This window comes from Erythrolamprus reginae, chromosome 1, assembly GCF_031021105.1.
Source record: "Erythrolamprus reginae isolate rEryReg1 chromosome 1, rEryReg1.hap1, whole genome shotgun sequence".
Classification (NCBI taxonomy): Eukaryota; Metazoa; Chordata; class Lepidosauria; order Squamata; family Dipsadidae; genus Erythrolamprus; species Erythrolamprus reginae.
In genome coordinates this window covers 92,543,796-92,571,750 of record NC_091950.1, presented here as the reverse complement: position 1 = coordinate 92,571,750, position 27,955 = coordinate 92,543,796, and the positions used below count along the sequence as shown (strand labels likewise).

At 37.5% G+C, this 27,955-nt stretch overlaps 1 protein-coding gene across 1 annotated transcript; it reads left to right on the top strand.

Annotated features, from left to right (window-relative positions):
- The first annotated feature begins 8,982 nt into the window (after window positions 1–8,982).
- On the top strand, window positions 8,983–27,470 carry GARIN2 (golgi associated RAB2 interactor family member 2). The gene is made up of 6 exons (XM_070742061.1): window positions 8,983–9,066; window positions 11,078–11,280; window positions 12,585–12,843; window positions 14,324–14,571; window positions 16,026–16,072; window positions 27,424–27,470. The coding sequence occupies exons 1-6, from the start codon at window positions 8,983–8,985 to the stop codon at window positions 27,468–27,470; spliced, it is 888 nt and encodes a 295-aa protein (XP_070598162.1).
- The last annotated feature ends 485 nt before the right edge of the window (window positions 27,471–27,955 follow it).

The following is a 27,955-nucleotide window of genomic DNA, read 5'->3' as shown; positions in this document are numbered from 1 at the left end:
TGTTGCTAATAAGCTGTAAAAATATGATTAAATGAGAAATACACTTTATTCTAGACTAGAATTAAGGCTAGTAAAAATACTATCAAATGTAGAATTTAGAGCTTAAAACTGATTTGATATTGGCCATGGCACTTCATGACTAACAGCATTCCTATTTCAATTTGGAATAAGCCAAGCAATGACAGTGAATACTTCTTCTCTAGGAGAAAAATAAGTAGAGCAATGAAAGTTTAATACTAATTGTCAATAGTTAGACAGAGTTAGAATTAGATATTGCCCTCCGATAACTCCTTTGATTTCTCTGCCCTCTTCACTGAACATCATAACCAAATTAGAAATAAAAAGCGTGCTTTCTTAAACAGGATACTTACAAAAATGCAGATTTATCAAAATGCAATGCTTTTAGTTTTTGTTTAAATTGGGTAAAGCATCTTTTTACGAATGAAGATAACATCACAACTTGTTGATAATAGGACAAAGACATTTGTATCACTCTTAAAAAGAAATCACTACTTAATCTCATTTTGTATTTCAAAAATATTATTTTACAAATGCCTTTAATCCAGATTGATTCTTTGGGCAATCATTGTTACTGTTGAGTCTGATTTTTTTTCCTGTGTTTTTATAAATTTCTGTTCCCCATCAAAAATGCCTTTGTTTGTATTTCGTACTCACACTTCAGTGTTCTAAGATTGCCAACACAGGCATGTTCATTCATTGTTTCCTGTGCTAAAGTAAATTTTTTGCTATTCTATACATGTTGATAGATCTCTTCCTTATGCTTACTAATATCTCTTCTCTGAAACTTACCTTACATTTCACCTTATATCCATATTCTACAGTTATACCTTATCTACAATTTTTTTTACCTTTCCTTCACTTTGGAATAGATATAGATCATTGTGTTCTAAGGGAACATATTCACAGCAAAGATAAATCTCCAAGTAGACAGCAGCTCTCAGACAGTGCTAATAACCAGATGGCTGTAATCCTTCCATTCTGCCCCACCATGCTGTCAGAAGCTATCACTGCATCCTCCCACCATATAGTCACAATTGATGAAGCTTCTTGAATGAGAAGCAAAGCATCTTCTCCTTGGTCAAAGAAAAACAGTCCAGTTGCCTTTTGAAAAAAAAAACCTCTGTTACTAATACCTTAATTATATTAAACAACTACTTATTAACTTCACATTAGCTTTGATATTGCAACTGCCATAAGGAAAATCATCAGATAACAAAAGTCAGGCCACTTTGACAAGGTTTAGTAAAAGAGCAGAAATTTGGCGAAATAATGTTAAGCTATGTTCTGGCTAAATGCTCAATACAGATAAACAATATAGACAAACACTGTATTTGAATGGAAGGAAAGATGTTACATTGAGAAAGAGGAGCAAAATAGATAACTGATAACAATTTATGCTGGCTGGGTACTTCTGAGAGTTGAAGTCAAGCCATCTTGAAGTTGCTGAGGTTAAGAAATACTGATACAATCAAGCAAGACAAATTATTTCTGGGGGGAAAAACCATCACTGAAGATGTCAAACAAGCTAATGGTCCTGAAAAATATCTCATTTCTTAATAACCACAGGTCAATATAGGTATTACACACATGGTAGCACATTGGTTAGAATGCAATATTGTTGGGCTACTGCAGTTTGGCAGTTCGATTCTCACTAGCTCAAGATTGACTCAGCCTTCCATCCTTCTGAGGTCAGTAAAATGAAGACCCAGATTGTTGGGGGAAATATGCTGACACGGAAAACCACTTAGAGAGGGCTAAAAAGCATTGCAAATCATTATATAAATCCAGGCGCAGTTGCTATTCTAGTCCTTGACTTACAACTGGTCAATTAACAACTGTCAGTTACGATGGCCGCAACACCATCATCAGTTAGGTATGTGAACACATTTTGGGTATTTGGTAACTGATTCACCTGTACAGCTGTTTGCAGTATCCCTTGACCAGGTGACTGTAATTTGTTGTAATTTTTTGGCTGGTTTCTGGCATTCACTTCGTTTCCAGCAAAATAATACAGACTGGGGACAACTGATTTGCTTAATGACTGTGGCATTCACTTAATGACTGCTGCATTTGCTTAACAACTGCCCCCCCAAAAAAATCAGGTCCAGTCACGTGACACCTTGACTTATAATCACAATTCACAACCATAATTCTGGACTCATGTCAAGGACTATCTGTATAAATAATGTTCAAATCCTGTCATACTTCAATTTTAACAGAATTTAAGGTAATATTCTAGATCAAGACAGAAAGTATGTGCTCTTCCAGTTGATAATCTTTAGCAGCCCATTATCAATTGGGATGAGATTGGTAGTCCGATATGTAGGGGATCATTGATCCCCCACCCATTTTCTAGATAATCTGATATTAGGAGAATAAATATATATTGTTTATATTGTTATTGTTGTAAATATAATTTAACGTCTTTCATATATTTTTGTCTTTACATTTTCTTAAGGTTTCTTTTTCAGCATCCCTTGTTTAGTTCTGAAATTTGGCTGTGCCTTCTCTCTCTGTATGAATCAGTTGGTATCAAAATCCTTTCTAGATCACTAAAGAAGTCACCTATGTATGAAAAAAATAAATATGTTGTGTGTGAATAGAATGATCACTCCTCCCAAGACATATTTCTAAGGCATTATTATAACAATTATATTTCTCATTTTCTCTTACAGAAGGATATTAAATTTTGTTAACCTTTATGTCATATGTAAAAGAAGTAACACTTCATTTTCAGATAACTGGATGGACAGTAAGAGTTATGCTAATAGATGCCAGTCTTTCTTTTGTCACCAGTTCAACCCTTATGGGAACTGACTAGAATTGAAAATTATCCTCTAAAAGTGCTTTAGTGCTCTTTGTGACAATTACTAATATAATAAACTCTTCAACTCATCTGTCAGAGAAAAGCGAAAATCAAATGTGGTTGATTGAGTTTGAAAGCAAAGATCTTAACCATTTATTCTTAAGAATGCCCATAATCTTGAATGGAATATAAGATGTGTTATCAACACGATCAAATTCTGCCATTGAAATTTCTATTTTATTTCTTGATGAGATTAAAGGCTTCACTTCCCTTTGTTACGGATCACATTCACTCTTCTTCTATAGTCTTTGATAAGTATAACAACTTGAATATTAATGTGCAGAAAGTGTCCTTCTTCGTCAATTCTGACTTCCATAATCACACCTGAATATAAGTGATTTCAAAGCTAACTGTTGCTTCTTTCCTCTAAAAAATTAGGAGGCTATAAACCCAGGCAAACATGAACAAACCTAGTCATCTATGTTTTGTGGGAAATTTCTTTCATTTGGAGTTTTCTTTGCACTAAGAAAACCATTTAGTCATGAATTTTGATTTCATTTAGCATAGCTCTCTCACCTTTTACCTAAAGAAACAAAGTAACATTCATGAGAGCCAACATATAAATCTGTCTAACCTTGAATCACAATTATTAGCACAACCTTTCTAAGACAAATAGAAAAAAGGAAAAACAGATTTTTTTTAAAAACAGATTACAGATTATTAGAGTTGGAAGGGACCTTGTAGGTCATCTAGTCCAACCCCTCGCTCTAGAAGGAGTCCCAGCACCATTTCGGATAAATGACAGTCCGATTGATTAGGCACCTTGAACAACCTGTTCAACCTCCTCTTGAAAGTCTCTAGTGTTGGATCTCTCACAACCTTTGCAGGCAAGCTATTCCATTAGTTGATCGCTCTCATCGTCAGAAAGTTTCTCCTTATTTCCTTTGTCAGCTTCCATCCATTATTTCTTGTCTAGCCTTCTGGTACTTTGGAAAACAGCCTGACCCCCCACTCCACCACCACCCCACTCATCTCTGTGCCAGCTGCTCAAATATTGGAACACTGTTATCATGTCTCCCCTGGTCCTTCTCTTCGCTAGACTGGCCATGCCCAGTTCCTGTAACTGCTCTTCGTATGTTATAGTCTTCAACCTCCTAATCATCCTGGTTGTTCTCTTCTGCACTTTCTCCAGAGTCTCAATGTCTTTTGTATTCTATGTATTCTAAGCCGTGCTTTGGGGTTTTGAAAAATAATGGAAGATGGAAAGGAAACTGAGCGTGCAACCTTTAGAGCCATTGGCTTACTTTTAGAGATATATCTTGCATATAACCAAAAACTATCAATATTTGCAAGAGACATATTTTTTAACCACTGAAAAGGAAAGAGCAAGGGCCAAAAATACAAATTATCTTGTCAATTCTATAACACTTGGAATGGCTGGATGGAAGTAGTATGTTACCTATAACATAAGGAGGAAGATTGTACTGAATGTCTCTGTCCACTTCCATTTTCACGCCAAGACTTGTGTTAGGTGGAAGCAAACAACCGCCTTGGGGGAAAGCAGAGTCAGCAATTCATGTTTAAATGAAATTACTATTATTTGCGGGATTGGATGGTGGTGGTGGTGAGATTGAAGAACAGAAGTTAGCAATATATGTACTCCAAGCACCCAATCTATGACCTGCAAACTGAGGTTCCCTCAACCAGATTCCTTCAGAAACCATCTCTGTGTTTCTGCTGCTTTTTCTTGCCACTCTCCCCCCAGGAAGTCACTCTAACTGAAGATTTGTTTAAATTTCTCACCTCTCTTACAAGAACAAGACATTTTCCATTAGGTGTATTGAAGAATTTAAATTTATGCATCAATGAAACCATAGAGCTCTTGCAACAACTTGCAGTAGCAATTTATGATTAGAAGAAGACACTACTTGGAATTCTGGACAATAACAAAGACCACCACACAACTCACTCTAATTACAATATACCCTGTACTCATCTAGGAAATCTTAATTGTATCCTTATCAAAATCATATTAAAAAATAATTGAGCTTTCTATTGAGAATCTATTCCACAGAAGTGAAGTCTGAAATTAAAGATGTGGTGAACGCACAATTACTGCAGATTGTTTTTCAAGCATGCATTTTAATATCTAACAAGATATTTTTATATAGCATTAGTTTAATAAGAATCAAACTGCTATGTTATTTTACAGATTTGCTTTTAAAGATACTTTTAATTATTTTTTTGCTGATGTTTACCCAGCCAGATGATGTTGACTCGGTGCAAGAAAGTAGGTTTCTCCCTGTTAAGACCAGTTCTATGGAACCAGTAGTAACTTGACAGTCTGGGTTGTTGGATCTGGCAGCTAACAATGCCTGCCATGTCCCTGCACCGGCTCTCCCAGCAGCGCCATAGGCACTGCCATCTTTTTTTTTGCTTCAGCACATGCACAAAAGCTGGTTTAGTACTATGCATGTGTACCCCCAGTGCAACGCATCAAGGAACGAACCAACAGCAAAGAAAACCAGCACCCACCCCTGCTCTTTACCTACTATACAGAAATCTTTACCTTTCCAAACATACTCAGGAACTTAATTTTTGCTATGATACTTGCAGAAAACACTTGCTTCTGTCACCATGAAAAGGTTAAGCAAACATTGTAGTGATTCCTTTGTCTGACACAAATATGCTAATAAGGCATTATTGTCTCAGAACATGCTGGGACTGGATAGGTTGGTTTATTTTTCAAATCTTTGTTTTCCTTGTATCCACTGTTTGCTCCTGTCCAGAGAAAAATCCAGGAACATGCAGACAACATATACAGTTTTATGTAAGAATTCTGTAGCATATTGAATAATTTTACTATGACACATTCTAAATGATGTTAATCTTAATATTGTGAACTTTTAAGATTTTTGATTATGTCCTGTCTTTAACAAAATAGCTTGAATACAAGCTCATTTAATTTTGTAAGCATATTTAGGACTTAGAATCCTGAATGACTTGGTAAGATACACACACACCATAATTTTTCATTTTGTCCTTCACCATTAATCATTAAAAGGTTGCCACTAAATAATACTATCATCAGTTTGGGGCCAAGATAATTGCCTGTAATCTTCAACACTGAAGATAGTCCAGATATTAAATGTCCTCAGCTGTTCTTTCTCACAACCCTATTCAGATCATTTTATTGAATTGTATCTGGTAATAATTTTTGAACTATGCAATTGATTTGGTATAATTCTAAGAATTCCACAATGCAATCCAATTATGATAGTGTGCAGGGATAATGCTTATTATGCATTACTAACCATATATATGCTGTTTCAAAGATTTCAGTATTTATTTTCTTCATTTCTAGCATTTATCAAAAACAACTGATAATGTTGATATTTTGGTTCATCTGCTCTTTAAAATACACTACTCAAAAAAATAAAGGAAACACTTAAACAACACAATATAACTCCGAGTACATCAAACCTCTGTGAAATCAAACTGCCCACGTAGGAAGCAACACTGATTGACAATCAATTTCACATGCTGTTGTGCACATTCAACTTTGTACAGAACAAAGTATTCAATGAGAATATTTCATTCATTCAGATCTAGGATGTGTTATTTGAGAGGTCCTTTTATCTTTTTGAGCAGTATATTTCACTCAAAAGTAAATGTGTATGTGTTGAAATAGAATGTAAAGACCTAGTATCAAATGTTGTGTCAAAGCTAATGAGTAATATCAGATAACAATCAGGTTGCTTTTTTGGAGTTTCTCACGCACAAATTAAAGAGAGCCATGGACCGAGAAAGCAACTGCACCAAAAAGAGGTTACCTGTAGCCATTTCCTAACAGCCCATTCCATGATTCTTATATTTGTAATACCTGTCATTTCTAGCTACACCTTACTCCATGATGTCAGGTAAGCTATCCTGTTTTGCATTTGCTCCTATTGTGACACAACTTTAACTCACTGCTGAAGCCAATGATTGCTTGGAAAAAGGGAGCATTTGCTCCTCGACCTTTATTGGACCATTGCAAACTGTTGGGGAGAAGGTGTTATTGGGGTTTTTTTAACTGTTCATCTTGAGAAATCCAATGACCTACAAAAAGAGAAAGAAAAATAAGATTTAATAACTAAGCCATCCACTGTGGGGCTCCCAAAATTTAAGATGGGATTTGCAATAGTCTCTTTTTTCTGCATTGAGTTTTGGACACATGTTTAAAAATGATGACGTTTTGATCATATGCTTTCAGTTGTTTTCCCTACTTCTTTGAATACATCCTATCCTGCTTCCCTAATGGAAACTCCTTTTTATGGGGAGACATTATTAGAAATTGGTAACTTTTTCATTGTGGAAATGTAACAAATATGCATATATATATATATGTTTGCTTATTCGCCTGCCATCTTTTAAATTCTAGGCTAAAAAAACAATGTTTTAAAACTCAATAATGAAAATTTATTTATCTGTTTATGGAGGATTGGCTTATTAGTTGCTTAAATCCAAAACAGGAATGATAAAAGTGTGTTTGGCATGTATACTTTTTTATGTAAATTTATCCAAAAAAAACCCCATTTTGCAAACCAATATTTCAACTTGAAAACATGATAAGTAAACACTCTGTCTCAGGAAATATATATTAAGGAGAAATTCATACATTGTACACTGAAAATACTGATATTTCACCAGAAGAGCCCTTCACTCCTCCACTCGAAACAGAATACCCTACGAGACTAGACTTTCAATCATGGGCCTAGAAAGCCTAGAACTAAGACGCCTTAAACAAGATCTAAGTACTGTATTGCCCACAAGATCATATGCTGCAACGTCCTGCCTGTCGGCGACTACTTCAGCTTCAACTACAACAACACGAGAGCACACAACAGATTTAAACTTAATATTAACCACTCCAAACTTGACTGTAAAAAATATGACGCTAGTAACCGAGTTGTCGAAGTGTGGAACTCATTACCTGGCTCCGTAGTGTCATCCCCAAACCCCCAACACTTTACCCTTGGATTATCCACGGTTCACCTATCCAGATTCCTAAGAGGTCAGTAAGGGGCGAGTACAAGTGCACTAGCGTGTCTTCCGTCCCGTGCTATTGCTCTCCTATATATCCTATACCTTTCTTCTATTCCTATATGTCTTCTTCTATTCTTTCATTGATATGTTCTATTCCTATAACTTCTATTCTTTCTTAGATATATTTTACTATGAGTATATCCTCTGTAACCTTCATCATGTATTTTACTATGTGTATACCCACTAAAACCCTCATTGTGTATTCGACACAATCAATCAATCAATAAATAAATAAATAAAATAAATAAAACAATGCATAATTTAAAAGTAACAATTTGCCTATTTCTTTATAAATAAACCAAACATGTGGCTCTATAGAGAAATTCTCTGTGAATTATGCTTTGAGTTATCCAAAAGAACATTTGCTGAATTCAGTTCAATCTAACTGCTGAGTATCTGTCCTAATACATTATGTATTTGTTGAAGGGCTTGGCTTGCCCAGAGAGTACCACTTCCAACACTTCTGAAGCTTTTCAGAAGAGCCTACTAAAATATCTTCTAATATTGCCAAGTCTTAATCCTCATATAATAATTTCCCTTTCCTAGATCAGTGGCCGACTTTATTTATCAACTTTATATCAACTCATCTCATTGAGGTTACACTGAGCAGTTTACAATATAAAAGATATCTATAAATAAAAACAATTATAAAACATTAAAAGAGATTAAAATTACAAAGTAAAAAGTGAAATTATCTGAAAGCCCTCCCTCATCTTTGAATTAACTCCCATCTTTGTACAGATGGAGCAAAATGGAGGCAAGTATCTCTAAAATAACATGCCTGAACATAACCTTGTCCAAATATCAGTGTTTACATAAATCATCCCTAAACAGTCAGTATAGTCATGGACTCCAATGGACGATATGCCTTTCAAAAGGTTTGAAAATCAATGTTTTCATGGCACTCTCTCCAAGATTGTATGAAATAGTGGATGCAGCAGTATATCCATTAGTAAATAGTTCTTCCATAAGAGTATCATTTTTTCTTGTCTTGTGTTTAGGTATAATAAGCAGCTGCCACTTTTAAAAGCTTTGAAAACACAGCCTACAAAATCAGCAAACCTGCTATGGGAGATCTTCAGAAAGTTCTTGACAGAGGAGAATATATTCCCTTGAAATCTGCTCCTGTGTTTGAAAGTAAATTTGTTCAGGTAATTTATTTTTGAAGTGCATTTGTTTAATTGGTTGAAAGATTTTCAATTACAGGGACTGAAAAGTAAGAAAGATAGATGGAAAAGGTATCCTACCACTTGTTCCCTCAGGCTTTTTTCTCAGTACCAATATAGAACAGCAGGATTAAGTAGCTTTTATCGGAGTTGTTTGACATTCTTTCCTTTCTGCCTTGAAACAAGAGATAACTTTTTTTAAGAAACCAGTTTGGATACTGAGAATTCCAATAATTCAATTCAATTCAACCAATTTGAATTAAATTGTTTTTATCAATCTTCAAGGGTAGTATTGTTTAATGTCAACAGATTTCTAGATGGTTTTTCATAAACATTTGCAACGTCCTTTAGGTTTTATGAGTAGTTTTATAGTTTTGCAGCAATTCCATTCCTTATTGAAGCCCTACGTCCATTCCAAATTTAAGGTTCATTACTAAACCTCAGAACTTTTAAACTGTGGATCCTTGTAGGGTTCCCTCCTGTCCCCTCTTCTTTTCATTCCCAGTATAAAGCTGCTCAAATCACCCAGGCATTGTATGCCCCGTATTTTTCAGTATAAGATGCAGCTTTTTCCCCTCCTAAAAGAGGGTGAAAATTTGGGTGGATTTTATACACTGAATGTAGCCCTGTCCGAGCTTCTCAAATGGAGGTTTCAGAGGCATTTTTCCAGCCTGTGAAACCTCCGTTTCAGACGCTTTTTTTTCAGCTTCTGAAACCTCCATTTGAGAAGCTCAGCGGGACTACAGCATAGGGTTCAGAGGCTGGAAAAATTCCTCTAAAACTGAAGTTTCACAGCCTGAAAAAATGAAGGTTTCACAGACTAGAAAATTGCTTCTGAAAAGCTTTTGCAGGCTGAAAAAGCAAGGCACAGAGCTCGCAATCGATGAACTTTTTGCTAAAGTTCACCTCTACGAACAGCTGATTGAGGGTATTCAGGAAGGCCATCCACCCCCAGAATCAGCTTTTTTCCAATTTTCCTCCCCCAAAACTAAGGTGCGTCTTAGAGTCCAAAAAATACAGTACAGTATATTAAATCAAAAGTAATCATACACAAAAGATTTGCATTCTATTTAAAGCATATGAAACATTTTATTTGCATATCCTTTGTGCAAACGTATGCATGCGTCCTTTGTTGCTCAGATCATGTCACTTGCTTAACTTTTTTAAAAAAACTATAACTATACAAAAAGGAAAGCAGTAGTACCCAGCATTACTATTCCTTTGTTTAACCCTTAAGGGTACTCTTAATGTTAAATTGCCCCCCAGAATCAAGTTGGTTTGGTTTGGTTCACGTTAACAAACTTAATTGTGTCAAAATTGAAATAACATGCCAGTTATTTGGCTGGTTTTGGCCATTTTTCAGGCCATTTTATGCCCCAAAATTGCCTCCAAAACAGCCTGAAAAAGGCCCGGAAAATAGTTTGGCCATTTTCCAGCACCCCAGTGTCCGTCAAGACCAGCTGACCAGCACACCAGAAACCCAAAGAGCAGCTGGCAATGGCATGCATGCCCACAGAGGGCTTTGAGTGCCACCTCTGGCACACTTGCCATAGGTTCACCATCACAGGTATATATGCTCTTTGGGGTGATTATCAAACATAATTCTAATGTTTTGGTAAGCAACCTTGTCAATTGTATAATAGCTAAGCAGTACGTTATCCAGGAACTAATGTACTCTTCAGCTCCACCCAACAAATGGACTTTAGTATAGCTATCTAATTCTCATAAATAATTGTCTTCATGTACTGTGCTTTAACACTTGCTGCTAACTCTTCATCATTTCATATGCTAATTCTGTTTTGACAAGCCATTGAGGTGGATTCATCCTGTGGTGACTATATGAGTAATTGTTCATTATCTTGATAATTATTTTAAATAACTTACGGTTTTTCCATTATTTATCCATTTTGAGTTCATTGGTATACAGTACTTTAACCATTATTATAATCTTTAACTGTACTTTTTATTATGCTTGGAACAAACTCTTTTTTTTCAGGTAAACAGGAAAGGTGGATCAATTTACCTTCATAATCGTCCCAACTATGTGACTATGGGCATATGTGCCTCTAGCACAAAATTGTCAATGCCAAATGTAATGCTGCTTGCAAATTCATCTCCCTATTCCTCCAAAGAAGACCTTTCAGTCTATCCACCATCTATACAACCCCCACATTCTAAAGAAGAATTGGTACTCACTAGGTGAGTTAATCATTAAAAAAAATACTTGAGTATATAGTTATTTACCAGAAGTTGATTTGGAGAAACTGTTATAAAATAAAAGTAGTGATTAGGACAATTGGGCTAGAAAATGCAAGACTGTGGGTTCTATTCCTACTTTAGGCACAAATGAAGCTGATTGACTTTGGGCCAGTCCCTTTCTCTCAGCCTATCTATTTTTTTCTGATGATGGTTTTCTTAATAAAATAAAAACATATAGTCTGGATCACAGGTCTGATATATATTGATGTATTGGGACTTTTTTGCCTTTGCAGAGCTGGGGTGGGCATGGCCTGTACATTTTTTAAAATATATATATTTTTATTAAATTTTATTACAACAAACAAACAAAAAATACTTAAAGGAAAAGTGCCCAACACCAATAAACCCCACCACCATTTAGGGGGTTAAATTATTTGCAATAAGTTTCAATTTCTTCCTTAGCTCCGGTTTACATTTCTTTACATACAAAAAGTGATTGGAATTTATTTTTCACATTGTCGTCATAAATTCTACTTAAGATATAATTTTTCACCTTATTCCATCGTGCCATCAGCTTCTCCAATTTATTTTCATCAAAGTTATTTTCTTTCCTTTCAATACTTAATAAGGGGAAAGGAAGGAATAGAGGGGGGGTTGAGGGTCACTATTTGTTACTTAAATGGGTAATTTTTTAGAGCGTACTTGAGGGATAGCAAAGCCATGGGTGCCTCTCGGAGCCAATGGGGTTTTTTTCCATTGATTCCCCCTTGGGGGAATGTTGAGGGAGGGGCACTTGGGCATGGCCTGTACATGATACATCCAGCCTGCAGGCCGCCAGTTTGACAGGCCTGGTCTAGATGTTTGGTATCTAAATGGCCAAGCACGTAACAAGTAACATGGTGCTGATGAGTATTTCCCAAATGGAAACTGGCACCAATGTAATGTGCATGGAACATTATAAAATTAAATTTTCAGATGATGCAAAACTAAAAATGTACCTTAAAATGTTTTGCGTTTTTGCATTCTTACTTTCTCCTTATTTTACCATTCAAGAAGTTGGAAGACCAGTCTGGATGAATGTATACTGTTAAATGGCTTAGATTTAACAGTATACATTAGATTAGATGCACTCACTTTGCCAGTCTTCCTTTATAAAATATATTTTGTACATGTTTGTTTGTAGGCAATCCAAATCAATAATTAAATCTGTTTGAAACCGCTGCCGAATCTTCTCCTGTCCTGTTCAATATAATGAATTGTTAAAATATTACCTTTTTGAAACTGATATGACAACTTTGTTACAGGTTCTTGCCTTTGCAGTTTGTAGATCTTTCCGTTCACTCCGCTAATAAGAGACGGCTGAAGCTTAAGTTGGTGAATGGTCGGTCCTACTACCTAGAACTCTGTGCTTCACCACAGAGGCAGAGTGAGATATTCTCTCAGTGGGTGCAGCTCATCAATTTGCTGAAATCTAAATCTGAAAGTCCTTCAATTAATACTATTTATAAGGATTTTGAAACCCAGGAGGACAATAAAGCCATCAGGATTAAAACAGGAATACAAGTGAGTGTATACCGGGTGGATCTAACATTACTCCACAGATCAGGAATGTTGTTGGAAATGAGACCCTGAACATTCAAACACCACATATACCAACTGTTGCATAAAATAGGTGCTTTTGTAAAATTGATTATTTTAAAAAAGTCACTTGGATATAGAATAGAATAGAATAGAATTTTATTGGCCAAATGTGATTGGACACACAAGAAATTTGTCTTGGTGCATATGCTCTCAGTGTACATAAAAGAAAAAGATACATTTGTCAAGAATCATGTGGTACAAGACTTACTGATTGTCATAGGGGTCAAATAAGTAATGAAGAAACAATATTAATAAAAATTTTAGGATACAAGCAACAAGTTACAGTCATACAGTCCTAAATGAGAGGGAAATTATTTGGGTTGGCTGGTTCCAATCCCTATTTAAGCAGAAGAAAATTTTTGAACCAGTAAGATAAAGAGATAGACAGATAGATGCCAAATAACTCATTTCTTAAGAATCCCTGCTTTAAAAATGATAATGACAAAAGGAAATCTTTAAAGAGAATATAGTCACCCAGATCAAATTACATATTTTGCTGTGTCATACTGTTTTCAATCAATTAAACATGTAAAAGCAACCAATCTATCATACATACCAAAGTAATTCAGAAACCTTTGATATTGGGCAATTTATTATTAATTGGAGTTTTATACCACCCCTCTCCAAGGACTTGGAGCTAATTGCTGTACATATTTTTTTTAAAAAAATCTCCTCCTAAGATGCTTCACACGGGCATGGCAATGTCAAAGGTGCCTTTTCAAAAGGCAACTGGACTTCCTTTGTTTTTTTTTTAAAGATTTTTTGCTTCTCGTCCAAGAAGCTTCTTCAGTTCTTCAAGTAAAAACAAGGAGTCAATTGTCTTTTGAAAAAGCACCATTGAGACAGCCATAACTCAGATAACTGAGAATCTCCATAGACAAAAGGCAAGTAATAGAAAACTTTTTAAATCTTGGAAAAAATTTCAAGTTGTAAATGAATAAATAAAAATTGAAAATCCACATTTCATTTCAGTAATTCCATTAATTAATACATTTTCCAGAGTGGCAAAATTGACATTTGACCAAGCTGTTGCATTATATACATCACATCCCACTAATAAAAATGTCACCCAATTCAAAACATTTCATGTTGCTAGACTTGAATATTTCACACATGATCTGCAGCCAGCGACTCTCAGTGACCAAAAACTAGGCTGGCAAAATCCTGGAATGTTACACCTCAAGGATTCTGCAGCTTCTAATATGTCCTTAAATATTATAAAAATATAGACCGTTCAACATTTATTTTAAGGAAGTTCCAAAGGAGAGGATATCTTTTCCCCCCCAATCCGTTGTCTTTTTTATTGTCAGTTCCCAGCCAGCATAAAGCAGACTGCTTACACATGATACCCGTGCCATAGGTTTGCCATCACTGATCTATGCTTTTCTGTTTTCTTCCACAGGGAAAAAACACAATAGAACCTCTTAAAAATCAACCAGCTAGTCAAGAGTCAACAGAACTCAGTAAGAAAGCATCTTCCAAGCGTGTCACCTATTCAGATGTTGTGGATTCTATTGCAGAATTTCAGAACAAGAACCAAACAATAGTTTCTTCTGACGGCTACATGAAACAGCCCCATGCAGACTCAGTGAAACAAAACAAATTTAGTCAAGAATTAAGGGGGACACCTACCAGAAAAAAAAATTCTTGGTAAGTGAATAGATTGATGTGTACACACACACACGCACACACAGAGACAGGTGCAGGCATATATACAATACAGTGTTCCTTCAATTTTCGCGGGGGATGCGTTCCAAGACCGCCCGCAAAAGTCGAATTTCCGCGAAGTAGAGATGTGGAAGCAAATACACTATTTTTGGCTATGAACAGTATCACAAGCCTTCCCTTAACACTTTAAACCTCTAAATTACAATTTCCCATTCCCTTAGCAACCATTTAGATTATTACTCACCATGTTTATTTATTAAAGTTTATTTTAAAAAATATTAAAGGCAGACGAAAGTTTGGTGATGACATATGATGTCATCGGGTGGGAAAAACCGTGGTATAGGGAAAAAACTGCAAAGTATTTTTTAATTAATATTTTTTTAAAACCGTGCTATAGACTTTTCGCGAAGTTCGAACCTGCGAAAATCGAGGGAACACTGTACATACATTTTCTATTTCTGTTTCAACAGAGTTTTATAATAGTAGATCTGCTTTGTAATGCTGCCATTGGAGCACTTTACATATTCCTTGGCCCTAAGACACCATTTATTAAGCACACCAAAGGGATGGTGAAACATAGTATTTCAAATTTAGATATAGAACAGAAAGAAGAAAATATCAAAAGATCACTGTACCTATGAGTGTCTAAAGTGAAAGTAATATAAATCTAGAACTAAGGTGAGCTTATATTCAGATTTATTATTAACTTTGAACAATGGAAATCTTAAATTTCTTAACATTCTTTTAACTTGCATTTGGAATAAGCAATAAACAATGCAATTAAATACAGCAGTACTCCCCAATCTGATGGCCCCCAATTATTTGAAACTTACCTCCCATAATCTCTAGCTGACATGAACAATTTAGAATCTCACATTTTGTATTGGAGTTTGGAACTGCATGATATGAATCTTTCTATGAATCGATTAGTTCTGCAAAGCAATGATAAAAGTGCCTGTCCAAATATAGCTTACCTGAAGTAGTAAATTGGGCAAAAGCATTTTAATATGGAGCAAATATCAATGAATAGCCTCGGGTTCTTCTTCTGCAACTGTTTATCACATTGCAAATAGGCCTACAATTTTTTAAAACCTCCTATATAAACAGTTATACAGACAGAAGAAAACTTTTAAGTCAGCAACAATCGGTTCCTTAGGGTTTGGGAAAAATTCCAGCATTGCTGAGGTGAATCAGGGAAACTTGTAAGCAAACAGCACTGAATAGGAGATGAGTAAGCCAGCTCCCCACATACTATGAACTCTTCTTGTGGCAAAATATGGGACTTGATTCCTTCAAAGCCATTACAACTTTGATTTTTGTTACCTACTATTTTTGTTACCCACCCTGCTTTGTGGGAATTCATCTTTAACTTATAAATCTTCCTTAAATCCTCACAACAGAACCTCACTAGTTTTGACTGTCCTTATTTCTTGCAGGGAAAGGGCATCTTTTTCCAGAAGTGAAAAACGACTGCATTCTTCAGGTAGGAATAAACTTCATATTAAAGTGGATTAGGGCCAGCAGGTAAAGTCTGGAACCCTGGAAAGATCTTAGGAACAGGCAGTTTCTAGGTTAAAGAAATAGCTTTGTATCCCATGGGAGAAACGGTTTTAAAACTGCTCTCAGAATTATGCAACTGTGAAAGTATCAAGATCTTACAGCTATAAAGAGCTTTTTTTTTAAAACCACCTCTGCCCTATATGCAGTGTCAATTCCTGAACAACAGTGACTCTCCTTTAGTTATTTATTCAGTGGTAACTTAAAGTGAGAAAGATTTATAGGGGTCCTCAACTTACAACCATAGCTGGGGCCAGGATTTCAATCACTAAGTTTGTGCAGCCATAAAGCATCGCCTGATCGGACCCGCTTACAACCATCTTTTTCAGGGTCATTAAGCACCCCGCACACTCATCAAACATCCAGCTTCCCCAGTTGACACATCGCTTGCCTGAAACAGATTGGAAAGGTTGCAAATCGTGATCACATGACCGCAGAATGCTGAAATTGGTCATAAATGCAAGTTGGTTTCCAAAAATGCACATATTGGGATCCCGTGGCACAAGGGTGGTGTGATGGTCGTAACCACAAGGATAGGTGATGCGTCCCTTTTTCTGAGGCTACTGTAACTTTGAATTTGTTTTTAAACAAACAGTTGTAAGTCGAGGACTATCTGTAATGCAATTTTATATGGTATCTTTCTGCAAAGTCTAGAAGCTGCAGCTAGAGTAGAAGACAGCAGCCTTAAACATTCTTAGGCATTTATAAAGTTTTGAGCTTCCACACAGGAGAAAATACTTCTTCCTCTATATCTTTGACAGGCCGTTGTAATCATTAGAAGCTTTTGTTGTTGGGCAATGTCCCGTGAATTTATGTTTGGCACCAGCAGGAAACTTTTTCTGTTATGGCACTCACTCTATAGAACAGTATCTCTTAGAAATAGGCTGTGCGCTGGCTTTATTACAATTTAAACACATGATGAATTTTAAATTTGCTTTGGCATTTTAGGAAGCCTCTAAAACTGTTCATGGCTACTGGTTTTATTACATTTTATTATTTCTTACTGCACTTTTTATCGTAGCTAATATACATTTAACACTGCATGTAAGCCAGAAGTGTTTTGCATGACAGACTGTATATTTTATTCCGAGTAAAATTAAATAAACACTACTAGTACTAAGACTACTAAACCTTAAAGTACAATAAAGAGGACATATTCAGTTACTGATCTGAACAATATTTTTAGTCAGTTGGTCCCAATTTCCTCGACCCATGCATTTGTTTGGAATATTAACAGAGATGGTATCTATCTACCTATTTTTCCCGTGGAAAGTTTCTGGTCATTTCAGTTCCTCTACATTCCAATTCCTTTCATCATTCAATATTCCCATAATATTTCCCATAATATTCCCTTGTGGCACGGATCTATGCACTCTTCCCTCGCCAGTCTTTCCTGGTTTTAATTCTTTTTCACAGCACATTTCATCAACGCAACTAAAGCATCAGCAACAGTTATCCTTTCTGCACTCTAACTCATTATTTACTCACAGAGTGAAATGAAACATAGCTCTCTATATGAAGTTATCACTCCTTTACCTTTAACATAACATTCCTTTATCAGATTTCTTATCCCTCAAGCCCTCTTATCCACGTTGAGAAGTATGGGGATGTGACATACTTTCACATTGCCAAGTCTGCTGTCCCAGGCAGCCTTGATATTCATATTTCTAAATATTCATAAACGAGTATAGATTATGCAAAACCTGGCTCAAAAACAGTAACTGTGAGAGGGACCTTGATCACTTAAACATGATCCAGCAGTGTGCAACTGCAGTCAAAAAAAGCTAATATAATCTCTGGTTGTATAAACAGAGGCATAGAATGAAAATCATGAAAATCATGTGAAGCTATTCAAACCACTGTGTAAATCCTTAGTAAAAGGATTTTACTAAGACTGTGTCTAGTTTTGGCCACATTACAAAAAAAATGTTGGGAAAAGTGCAAAGAAAAGCAACTAAAATGATTAAAGGCCTGGGGATAAAACATATGAAGAATGGTTGGAGGAACTGGGTATGACTAGTCTAGAGGGGGAAAAGGAACAGGGATGACATGATAACAGTATTCCAGTACTTAAGGGGCTCCCACAAAGAAGAGGGAGTCAACTTATTTTACAAAATACCAGAAGGCAAGACAAGAAACAATGGATCGAAACTAATCCAGGAAAGATGTAATGTGGAATTAAGGAGAAAGTTCCTAACAGTGAGAACAATTAACCAGTGGAACAGCATGCGTCCAGAAGTTGTAGGTGCTTCATTACTGGAGGCCTTTAAGAAGAGACTGGACAACTATTTGTCTGAAATGGTATAGGGCAGTGATGGCCAATCTTTTTTCCCTCGGATGCCAAAAGCGCGTGTGCGTGCGCTATCACGCACATGCAAGTGCCCACACCATAAATCAATGCCTGGGAAAGGCGAAAACAGTCTTACCCATCCTCACAGAGGCCCTCTGGAGGCTGGAAATGGTCTCTTTCCTGACTTCCAATGGGCCCGGTAGGCCTGTTTTTAGCTCTCCCCAGGCTCGAGGCTTCCCTGAAGCCTGGCAAAGGTAAAAACACCTCCCCCCCGCCCCCCTTCCATGTTCTGCCTGACAGGCTGGCCGCGCAACAAGGCAATGTACAAACAAACATAGAGACTGAGGATTATGAGCTCAAAGTTATATTTCTGTACAAAATTGGCTTAGAGCAGCGTTTCCCAACCGCTGTGCCGCGGCACACTGGTGTGCCGCGAGACAAGGTCAGGTGTGCCGTGAAGTTCCGCTTCCAAACCGGAAGTTAAGTGTCCCGGCTTGCTTCTTCACACCTTCATTTTCGCGCCTTTCTTCTTCGTGCCTTCTTTGCAGCAGGTGAGCTTGGGACTCGGCGGGATGGCAATAGCAGCGGCTGAGGCTTTCACTTGTGGCATCGGGAGTGCTAATAGCGGCGGCGGCGGGAATAGCGGGGGGGCTCCTGCAAGTGGAAGCCTCAGCCCTGGAGCCCCCCCCCGCTATTCCCGCTGCCGCCGCTATTAGCACTCCCGCGGATCGGGCAGGCAGAGACATCGACGAGAAGCCATGGGCGTGAGGGGGCTCCAGGGCTGAGGCTTCCACTTGTGGCTGTCCCCGCCCGCCCGATCCTTCCTTCTCTCCGGCTTTTTTGGGGTGCGGCTTCTTCCACAGCGGTGGCTGCAGCGGCGCTGGCGATCCGGCCGCTAGCCGCTCCAAGCGCTGTGGGAACGCCCACCCCTCTCACAGTCCCGTCCCGGGCTGTCAGTAAAGGGGCTGCTTGCTCGGAACATTCAAACTAAGGGAAACCTTCGCTGGCCTCCACAGAGAAGAAAGGAAGAGAGAGAACGAGAGAGAGCAACAGAGAGAGAGAGAGAGTGAGAAAGAACAAGAGAGAGAAAGCATGAGAGAGAGAGAAAGAACAAGAGAGAGAAAGAAAATAAGAGAGAACAAGAGAGAGAGACTAAGAGAGAAAGAAAAGAGAGAGAGAGAAAATAAGAGAATGAGAGAGAGCAACAGAGAGAGAGAAAGAACAAGAAAAAGCACGAGAAGAAAAGCAAGAGAGAAAAAGAGAGATAGCAAGAGATACTGAAAGAAAGCAAGAGAGAGAGAAAAAAAGAAAGCAAGAGAGACAGATAGGAAGAGGAAAGGAGAGAGAGAGAAATGAGAACAAAAAGGGGAGGAGAAATGAGAAAATGATTGAGGCAGAGAATGAGAGGAGAGAGAAACGAGAGAGAGAGGTGATTCTTGAAGCATGGTAAAAAGCACCCAAATAATAAGAAAAAAAACCCCAGCCCTCACCTGGTTTTGGAAATGGTTTGAGTACACACAGACATATAAGGGGCGGGGGGGGAGACAGAAATGAGACAGTAGTATAAATTTGAGGAGGGATGATTGATGATTGACTGTATTTATAAGGGGATGTTACATGGGATTGTATGTTCTATGTATAAATACATGTAGAAATACTGTAGATCTGAAGGTCAGCAGTTAAAATCTCATCCCCAGCTCCAGGTTGACTCAGCCTTCCATCCTTCCGAGGTGGGTAAAATGAGGACCCAGATTGTGGGGGCAATATACTGGCTCTGTTAAAAAATGCTATTGCTAACATGTTGTAAGCCGCCCTGAGTCTAAGGAGAAGGGGGCATAAAAATTGAATAAATAAATAAATAAATAATATTTACTGTCTTTTTGTGTCATTTTGGTTGGTGGTGTGCCCCAGGATTTTGTAAATGTAAAAAGTGTGCCGCGGCTCAAAAAAGGTTGAAAATCACTGGCTTAGAGCCACAATGAGGAAAGTTGGTTTACGATCCAAAGGTAGGGGTTAATGGCTCAAGCCAGCAACAAATGTCTCTCAAGCCAGCTTCTGTCAATTACTCACCTGACTGGGTTTCAGAGCTCTAATGGTCTCCAAATCAAATGCTAAACAACGAGGCTTAAATGTCTCCAGATTCAAAAGTCAGTTGAGGAACTCCTGTATCTTTGTTCCTGTTAACCGCCGATTGATTGATTGATTGATTGATTGATTGATTGATTGATTGATTTATTTATCAGATTTGTATGCCGCCCCTCTCCGCAGACTCGGGGCGGCTCACAGCAATAATAATACAATGTAAACAAATCTAATATTTAAGTTAATTTAAAACCCCAATTTAGAAACCAATCATACATACTAGCATACCACGCATAAATTTTTATAAGCCTAGGGGGAGGGAAAGTATCAATTCCCCCATGCCTGACGACAGAGGTGGGTTTTAAGGAGCTTACGAAAGGCTAGGATAATTCCCAAACAGCCTTTCGCAATCCCTCCCCTTTTCAAGCCTGCTGCAGCTTTCCTAATTGCTTCCAGCTGTGCTTTAGAATCTTCATCTGGGTCTGCGCAGTTTCTCTTGGTATCCCACCATTCTATGAACCCTAACATTGAGGATGGGGACATCCATCGCCCCCTCCTCATCCGACCCAGATGAGGCTCTGACTGGGGCTTCTAGAGGCTCTGCAGGAGCCTCTGCCTCTCCGGCACCTTCTATTTCTACCTCTCCTTCCCCCTCACTGTCTGACTCCTCTGTAAGCCAAACAGGTCTCCTAGAAATTGACGGACACAGCTCCTCTGGTTAAAAATCAGTGACCAGAGGAGCTGGCCGTGAGCCAACCACAACACTCCAGAGGTCCTCTGGAAACATAAAGTGATTTCCCAGAGCCTCTGCACGAGCCACAAATCAGTGGGCCGGCACACCCTTGTGCTGGAGCTGAGCTAGGGCAACAGCTTACCTGCCGACAGATATGGCTCCACATGCCACAGGTGTCACTCATGCCATAGGTTCGCCATCACTGGTATAGGTCTCCTGCTTGCGTAAGGGGTTGAACTAGAAAATCTTCAAGGTCCCTTCCAGGGATTCTGATTGATTCTCCTCAGGCCTGATATGTATCACTTTCTCTTCCAAAATTATCCACTGAGTTTAACCCAATGCACCCAAGACTGGGAACAATAAACTCCTCACTATTCTCTTTTTGTATCTGGAGAACAAAGCCATTTCTCCCCCATCTCAAAATTTTCATCAGGCTGTGGAAACTACCTGGATCTTTGTATATTAAATTATAAAAGTAACCTCATAATTAAGTCCTGCATCTTTTCATTGTCACCATTGTCACTGCCAACCACAATTCTTAACTGCCATCTTCAACCAGGCAACCACTAATAATTACATGGATGTTTAAGGTACTGATGGCAAACTTATGGCACGTGTGCCACAGGTGGCACATGGAGTTATACCTGAGAGCACGTGAGACGTTGCCTTATGTCAGCTTCAGCATGCATTTGTACGCTGGCCAGCTGATTTTTGGCCTTCATTTCAGCCATTTTCGCTCTCCCCAGATTTTTGGAAAGCCTCCTAAGCCTAGAGACAGCGACAAATGAGCCAACATGATGTTTGGAAACAAAGTTCTGATTGGCCCTTTGGGCCATTTTTCTCTGTCCCCAGGGTTCAGGAGGCTTCCCTCAAGCCTGGGGATGGTAAAAAATGTCCAAACAGAAGTTCGTTTCCAAGCTTTCTTTTGGCCTGTTTGGCCTTTTTTCGTCATCCCCATGCTTCAGAAATCTGGAGGCTTCAGTGAGGCCCGTGCTGATGCAAAGGGGCAGCGTAGGGGGTTGTGTGCATATGCGGAGGCAGTGTATTCACAGGGAAAGGGTATGGGTGTGGGCACGTGCATGCAGGCACCCTTTTGGCACCCGACCAAAAAAGGTTTGCCATCACTGGTTTAAGGCCTACGTCTGAGCAGAATCAAGAAGCTGATTTTAAAGCCCTCCTCCTCACCAGACATTTTGAGTATTTCAAATTTCTGGCTGGATTTGGGCTTTTCTAGAGGCATGGTAGGTTTAACTGACAATGTTCCCAGACATCCTATTCGTTCATTTTGCCTGACAGTTTAGACAGGGAGTATATTTAAACTTCCCATAATATTTCAGCATAAGAATCATTTTAATCCATCAAAGCCAAAATCAAAAATCCAATAATTACTGCAATTCTAAAGACTGTGTTTCCTTATTTTTTTCCTTCTGTAATTATCAATGGTGCTGTTTAAAATCATCGTACCTGAGACTGACTCTTCAAACAGGAATACATGTACTTATATGTTGTACTTACAATCATAGATCCCTGTAAGCTGAGTTATGCGCCCTAGTGCGCTTAGCTGCAGCTGTCAATGCGCGTTTTTTTAACCCTGCCCAGGAGCCAATCGCCTACCTTTTGCAAAAACCTACCTTTGGCGATTGGCTCCTGGGCAGGGTTCAAAAACTGAAAGACTAAGTGCGCCATGGCTAAGTGCGCGTGGGGGGGCCTCAAGCTGTCCCCTTAACGCCGCTTCGCCTCGCCGAGTGTCCTGGGGGGGCTTGCGCCATCCCCTTAACGTCGCTTCGCCTCGCCGAGTGTCCTTTTTTTTTTAAACCTTTAAGGGGTTAAAACCATCAAGTACTGCATTCCTAGAAAGGGGAGAGAACTGGAGGATCACCGAGTATCTTCTGAACTCTTCTGAGAGTCGCAGCAGCAGCTAGTGGGTGAGTTGAGGACGGGTCGGAGGAGAGGCTGGGAGCAAGAAAGGCTGCTTGATTTCCTCCGCAGCAAGGAAGCAGAGAAGCAACCAGAATATAGAAAAATACATTGGCGGTCCTATAGTCCAACCCCCTCCTCGAGCATGAGAACTTAGAGCCGGCGAAGGCTTTTCTTATTTTAAATGTTCTGGGCTGGCTGGCAGGGGGATGGGGAGCGCGCGCGCCCGACATTGAAAATCACCTTCGCCTGCCTCCGCTGTGAGAAGAACGGAGAGAGAATGAGAGAGAGTGAGAGCAACAGACAGAGCAAGATAGAGAGAAAGTGAGAATAAGAGAGAGAGAAAGAGGGGGAAGAGAAAGAGAGATAGCAAGAGAGAGAGAGAACAAGAGAGGGAAAGAGTGAGAGAGAGAGAGAGAGCAAGAAAGAAAGAAAGAGAGGGAGATTAGAGAGGAAGGAAGAGAGTGAGAGAGAGTGAGAGAGAGGAAGAAAGCAAAAGAGAGAGAGAGATGATAGAAAAAAGGGGAGAAAAAAAGAGAAATGAGAAAATGATTGAGGCAGAAAATGACAGGAAAGAGAGAAACAGAGAAGTGACTCTTGATTTAAAGCATATGGTAAAAGCACTTAAATAATAACAGGGGGAAAAAACCTGAGTCCTCACCTGTTTTTATTAATAGTTTTGCTGGTAGTTTTAGTTTTAATAGTAATGGATTTTGGGTTTTTTTAATTACTAGGTTCTTTTAATAAAAAAGAAGGGATTTTCTTTCTTTCTTTCTTTCTTTCTTTCTTTATTTATTTATTTATTTATTTATTTATTTTTACTTCTATGCCGCCCAGTCCCAAAGGGACTGCTGCTCAGACACTATACTTTTCCGCCCACACCGAAAAAAAATTAGAGGGAACACTGCTTACAATACACAACTTTGAAACACTGTGGAGCTGGAATTTTGCTTCCACTTGGGAGAACTGTCACCTTATCTAGTGTTGTAAATCAAATTTGTATTATTTTCATCTGTAAATAAATATTCAATAAGAAGGCTTCTGAATATACAATGCAGATTCATTCCAATTCACTAACTCAAATTGAACCAAAATCACAGAATGTGAACTCAGAGAATGACAGCAGCAGCTCTTCTCTTTCTCTAAAACAGTATTTCGCAACTTGTGCAACTCTGATATGAGTGCATTAAATTCCTAGAATTCTTAGCAATGGTTATGCTGGCTGGAGAATTCTGGTTGTTGAAGTTCATACAAAGATTGAGAAATACTGATCTAATGCGAGTTATGCATACTTTCATATGGGTGGTTTCTCTGTGAATCTTATGAAGCAGCTAATATATTTAATAATACCTAAGTAGCTTTTAAAATAGAAAGAGAATGATTAGTTCTATCAAAGGCTCATTCGTGAAAATCATAATTAGTGACTAGAAGGTTGTTCATCAACAGAGGTGGCATTCTCATAATTTTCCTACAAAGCATGCACACTCGCTGTGGTTGCGCGTGTGCCTTCCACACATGTATGCGACCTTCCATGTATGCATGCAGCCTTCCACACATGTACTTTGCTTGTAAACAAGGCTTGATGCATGCACACGGCTTGAAAATCTAGCTAAATAGATGCCCAATGGGACGAAATTACTGGACAAAAATCAAGGCATGGTTAAAGGAAATGACACAATGTGAAATAGAATTAAGACCAGAGATATACTTATTAGGAATAATTAGAAAACAGTATACTAAACTAAAATACTGCTTTATTGTCCATATATTAACTGCAGCGAAATTGTTATATGCTCAAAACTGGAAAGATCAAAACCTATCAGATAACATGATAATTAATAAACTAATGGACTGTGCTGAAATGACCAGGCTTACATATGAATTGTAAAACAAATAAGAAAGATTTTTTTTTTTACCGTACGGAAAAACTTTTACAAGTGGCTAGAAATTAGAAGAGATAATAGAAGCAAGTTAAATAAACAAACAGGAAAAAAATGTAAAAATGTGATCAACAAATTTAATGAAAATACAGTAGTAAATAATATAGATGTAGGATAGAGAAGTATAGATATATGTATGTGTCTATATATATGTAAAGCTAGAAGAGGTAATATTGTAAAGTGTAAATATATCTGGAAATGAAATAGCTGTAAAAGTGGTTAGTATTTATTTTATTTGTTTATATTTCATGTATTTTGGAATATCTTGTTTATATGTTGTTTGTTTTTCACTAAAAAGCTCAAAGATTATCAATTTTTTAAAATAAAAAAAATAGCTAAATAGGATGGCATAGTGCCCAGGCAGGGGGGCAGGCCCAGGCCCACCTGCAGATCACTATTACTGGTTCACCCAAATTGGTCTGAACCAGCTGAATACCACCTCTGGTCATTCAACCTTCATGATTCCCAAGAATATTTTCTCTGCAAAAGCAAAGAAATCAGAAAAACATTCATTCTCTAATCATAAACTCTATTTTAAACTTTAAGGATTGAAAGTCTGCTTTCTAATTACCCCCCCCCCCAAAAAACCCCTCTCCAACGCAACTTTTCAAATCAGTCAGTGACTCACAAGCAGGCTTATGAAAAGCCCATCAGACAATGGAAGCTAACCCATAGTACTATAACATGACCCTCATGATGAGGCAACTTGACATTTAGATGTAAGAAAACATGGGAGAGACAACATTTCCTGAAAAGGCCTCGGATTGCTGACATTTGAAACTGTGTGATTGATTGAAAACCAATCAAAATGACCTTTATTAACATAAACGGGTGCTTTCCCGTTTTTCTTATTACTAACCATAATAAATTCTTTTCATAGTATACTTTCTTCTGAATACTCACATTCTGTGACTCTAACAACAGTAATTCAAATCCACATTCCTATTCCTATGTACGTATCTCTGCAAATCTTTATAATACCAGTCCTTTTAACAGATGAAAGAATGTAATAACATAAATCTAATTCCTGATTATATACACAGTATACATTGGAAGGATATAATGAAATGGTGTAAGAAACGGTACTAACAATGTGTATTGCTAAAATTATATGTCAAATGCCTAATATCTTGCTTACTCAAGTAACAAGAAGCATTCCAGTACTCAAATTTTATTGTCGGGATCTTTATTTGCATTGTATTCACAAAATTGGAATGGGGGTGATGGCACTTTTTAACTCGGGCCTAAGTTGTAGAAACATTAATCCTTTTTATCATTGTCTGTGGCTATCAATTAGAATTTTAATTCTGTGTAATTTCATTTTCATTGCATAAATTGCATGGAGTCATATTTACAATACAATATTCTATTTTTAAAAACTCATTCATTGTTTGTACAACGCAAAAGTTAGAACTATATTCGTCTACCTTGTGACTCACTATATTTTCCCTTATGAGAAAAATGGTACTCATCATACCTCCCAGAACCAATTAACAATGAGTACTGATGTACTACTGTATAAAAATTAATAAATGTGGATAGATATACATTATATGCATACATACAGATATTTGTAATTTGTAGTTCACTTCTATAGATAGTAAAAACTGACTCTTTCCTCATTCTTTTCTTTCCCCAACCCTTTCCCACACCATTGCTTTTTCTTACTGTCCTGGATTTTTCAAATTCTTTAGTAATTTCTAGTATAGCTATTTTCCCTCTGATTATCTTTTCTTTCCCACTTATGCTTTAAGTCACTATGCTTTCAAAAATTTACATTTTTCTTGTACCTCGGATCCTCTACTGCATTTCACGCACCACCACCACATTCTTCTCAATGCATGCATGCCAGGTTCATTTGTTTTCAAAACAGTGCTTTCCCGTTTTCCAACATCCCTAAGATCTGCTTTTAAAATTGTATTTCACAGAACAATGAGTTATGTTCGTGTTATACCAAACAACTGAGATATACAGCAGCAATTTATAATTAGAAAAACAATTGTTGTTTTAAAAATTAGCCTTTCAACCTAGGGAGAGCAATTCTCATGTATCTTTGAAATGGATGAAAGAGAACTAGCTTGTAAGCAGATGTACTTCTAATTATAAAAATTAATTAACAACTTTAAAAGATGGATAGTTGATTAAACCTGGGAAAATTCAAGTCAGTTTTGTCTAAAGCCTCAAAGCCCTGCCCAATCTGGCTATGCACACATACCTCCTTTTGATGCTTTTCCTCTAACTCTCTTTTCCTCTTACACTTTTTAATCTGTTTCTCTGGGCTATATTTTCCTCATGTTCCTCCTGTTTTTTTACAGGAATCCTAAAAAATATCAGTCATTCTGAACTGCTTTATAACAAATAACACTGAAAAAAAATGTGCTGTCATCTAAATGATATGAAAAGAAACTAAGTTGAAGATGCAAACTGAAAGAAGAAAACAAGGTGATCAGATGTGAAAATGGAATGAAAGTCAGAAACTGTATGAGTGTTCTCTTCCACTATATAAAACTATTGAAATATCTGTGTGCATTTTGGGTTTTTAAAAAAATAATTTATCCACAAGAAAAATGTGTATACCTGACTACTGTAGTTAATTCTTTATTTCATTTTGATTAAATTTATCTACAATTTATAAAAACTTAAAAAAAACCCCTAAAAATAGAAGATAAAATAAATGAAACTACCTTCACAAAAATGTATGAATTAATTTTGATTATTAAAGATTTATTCATTTTTCTCTGGTTCATAAAATCATAAAAACAGGTATCGTTTTTATAACATCAAAAGCCTTTTAATGTTCTATAGGTGCCTTTCTAGTTTGTATTGTTTACAAAAAGCAAAAGTCTG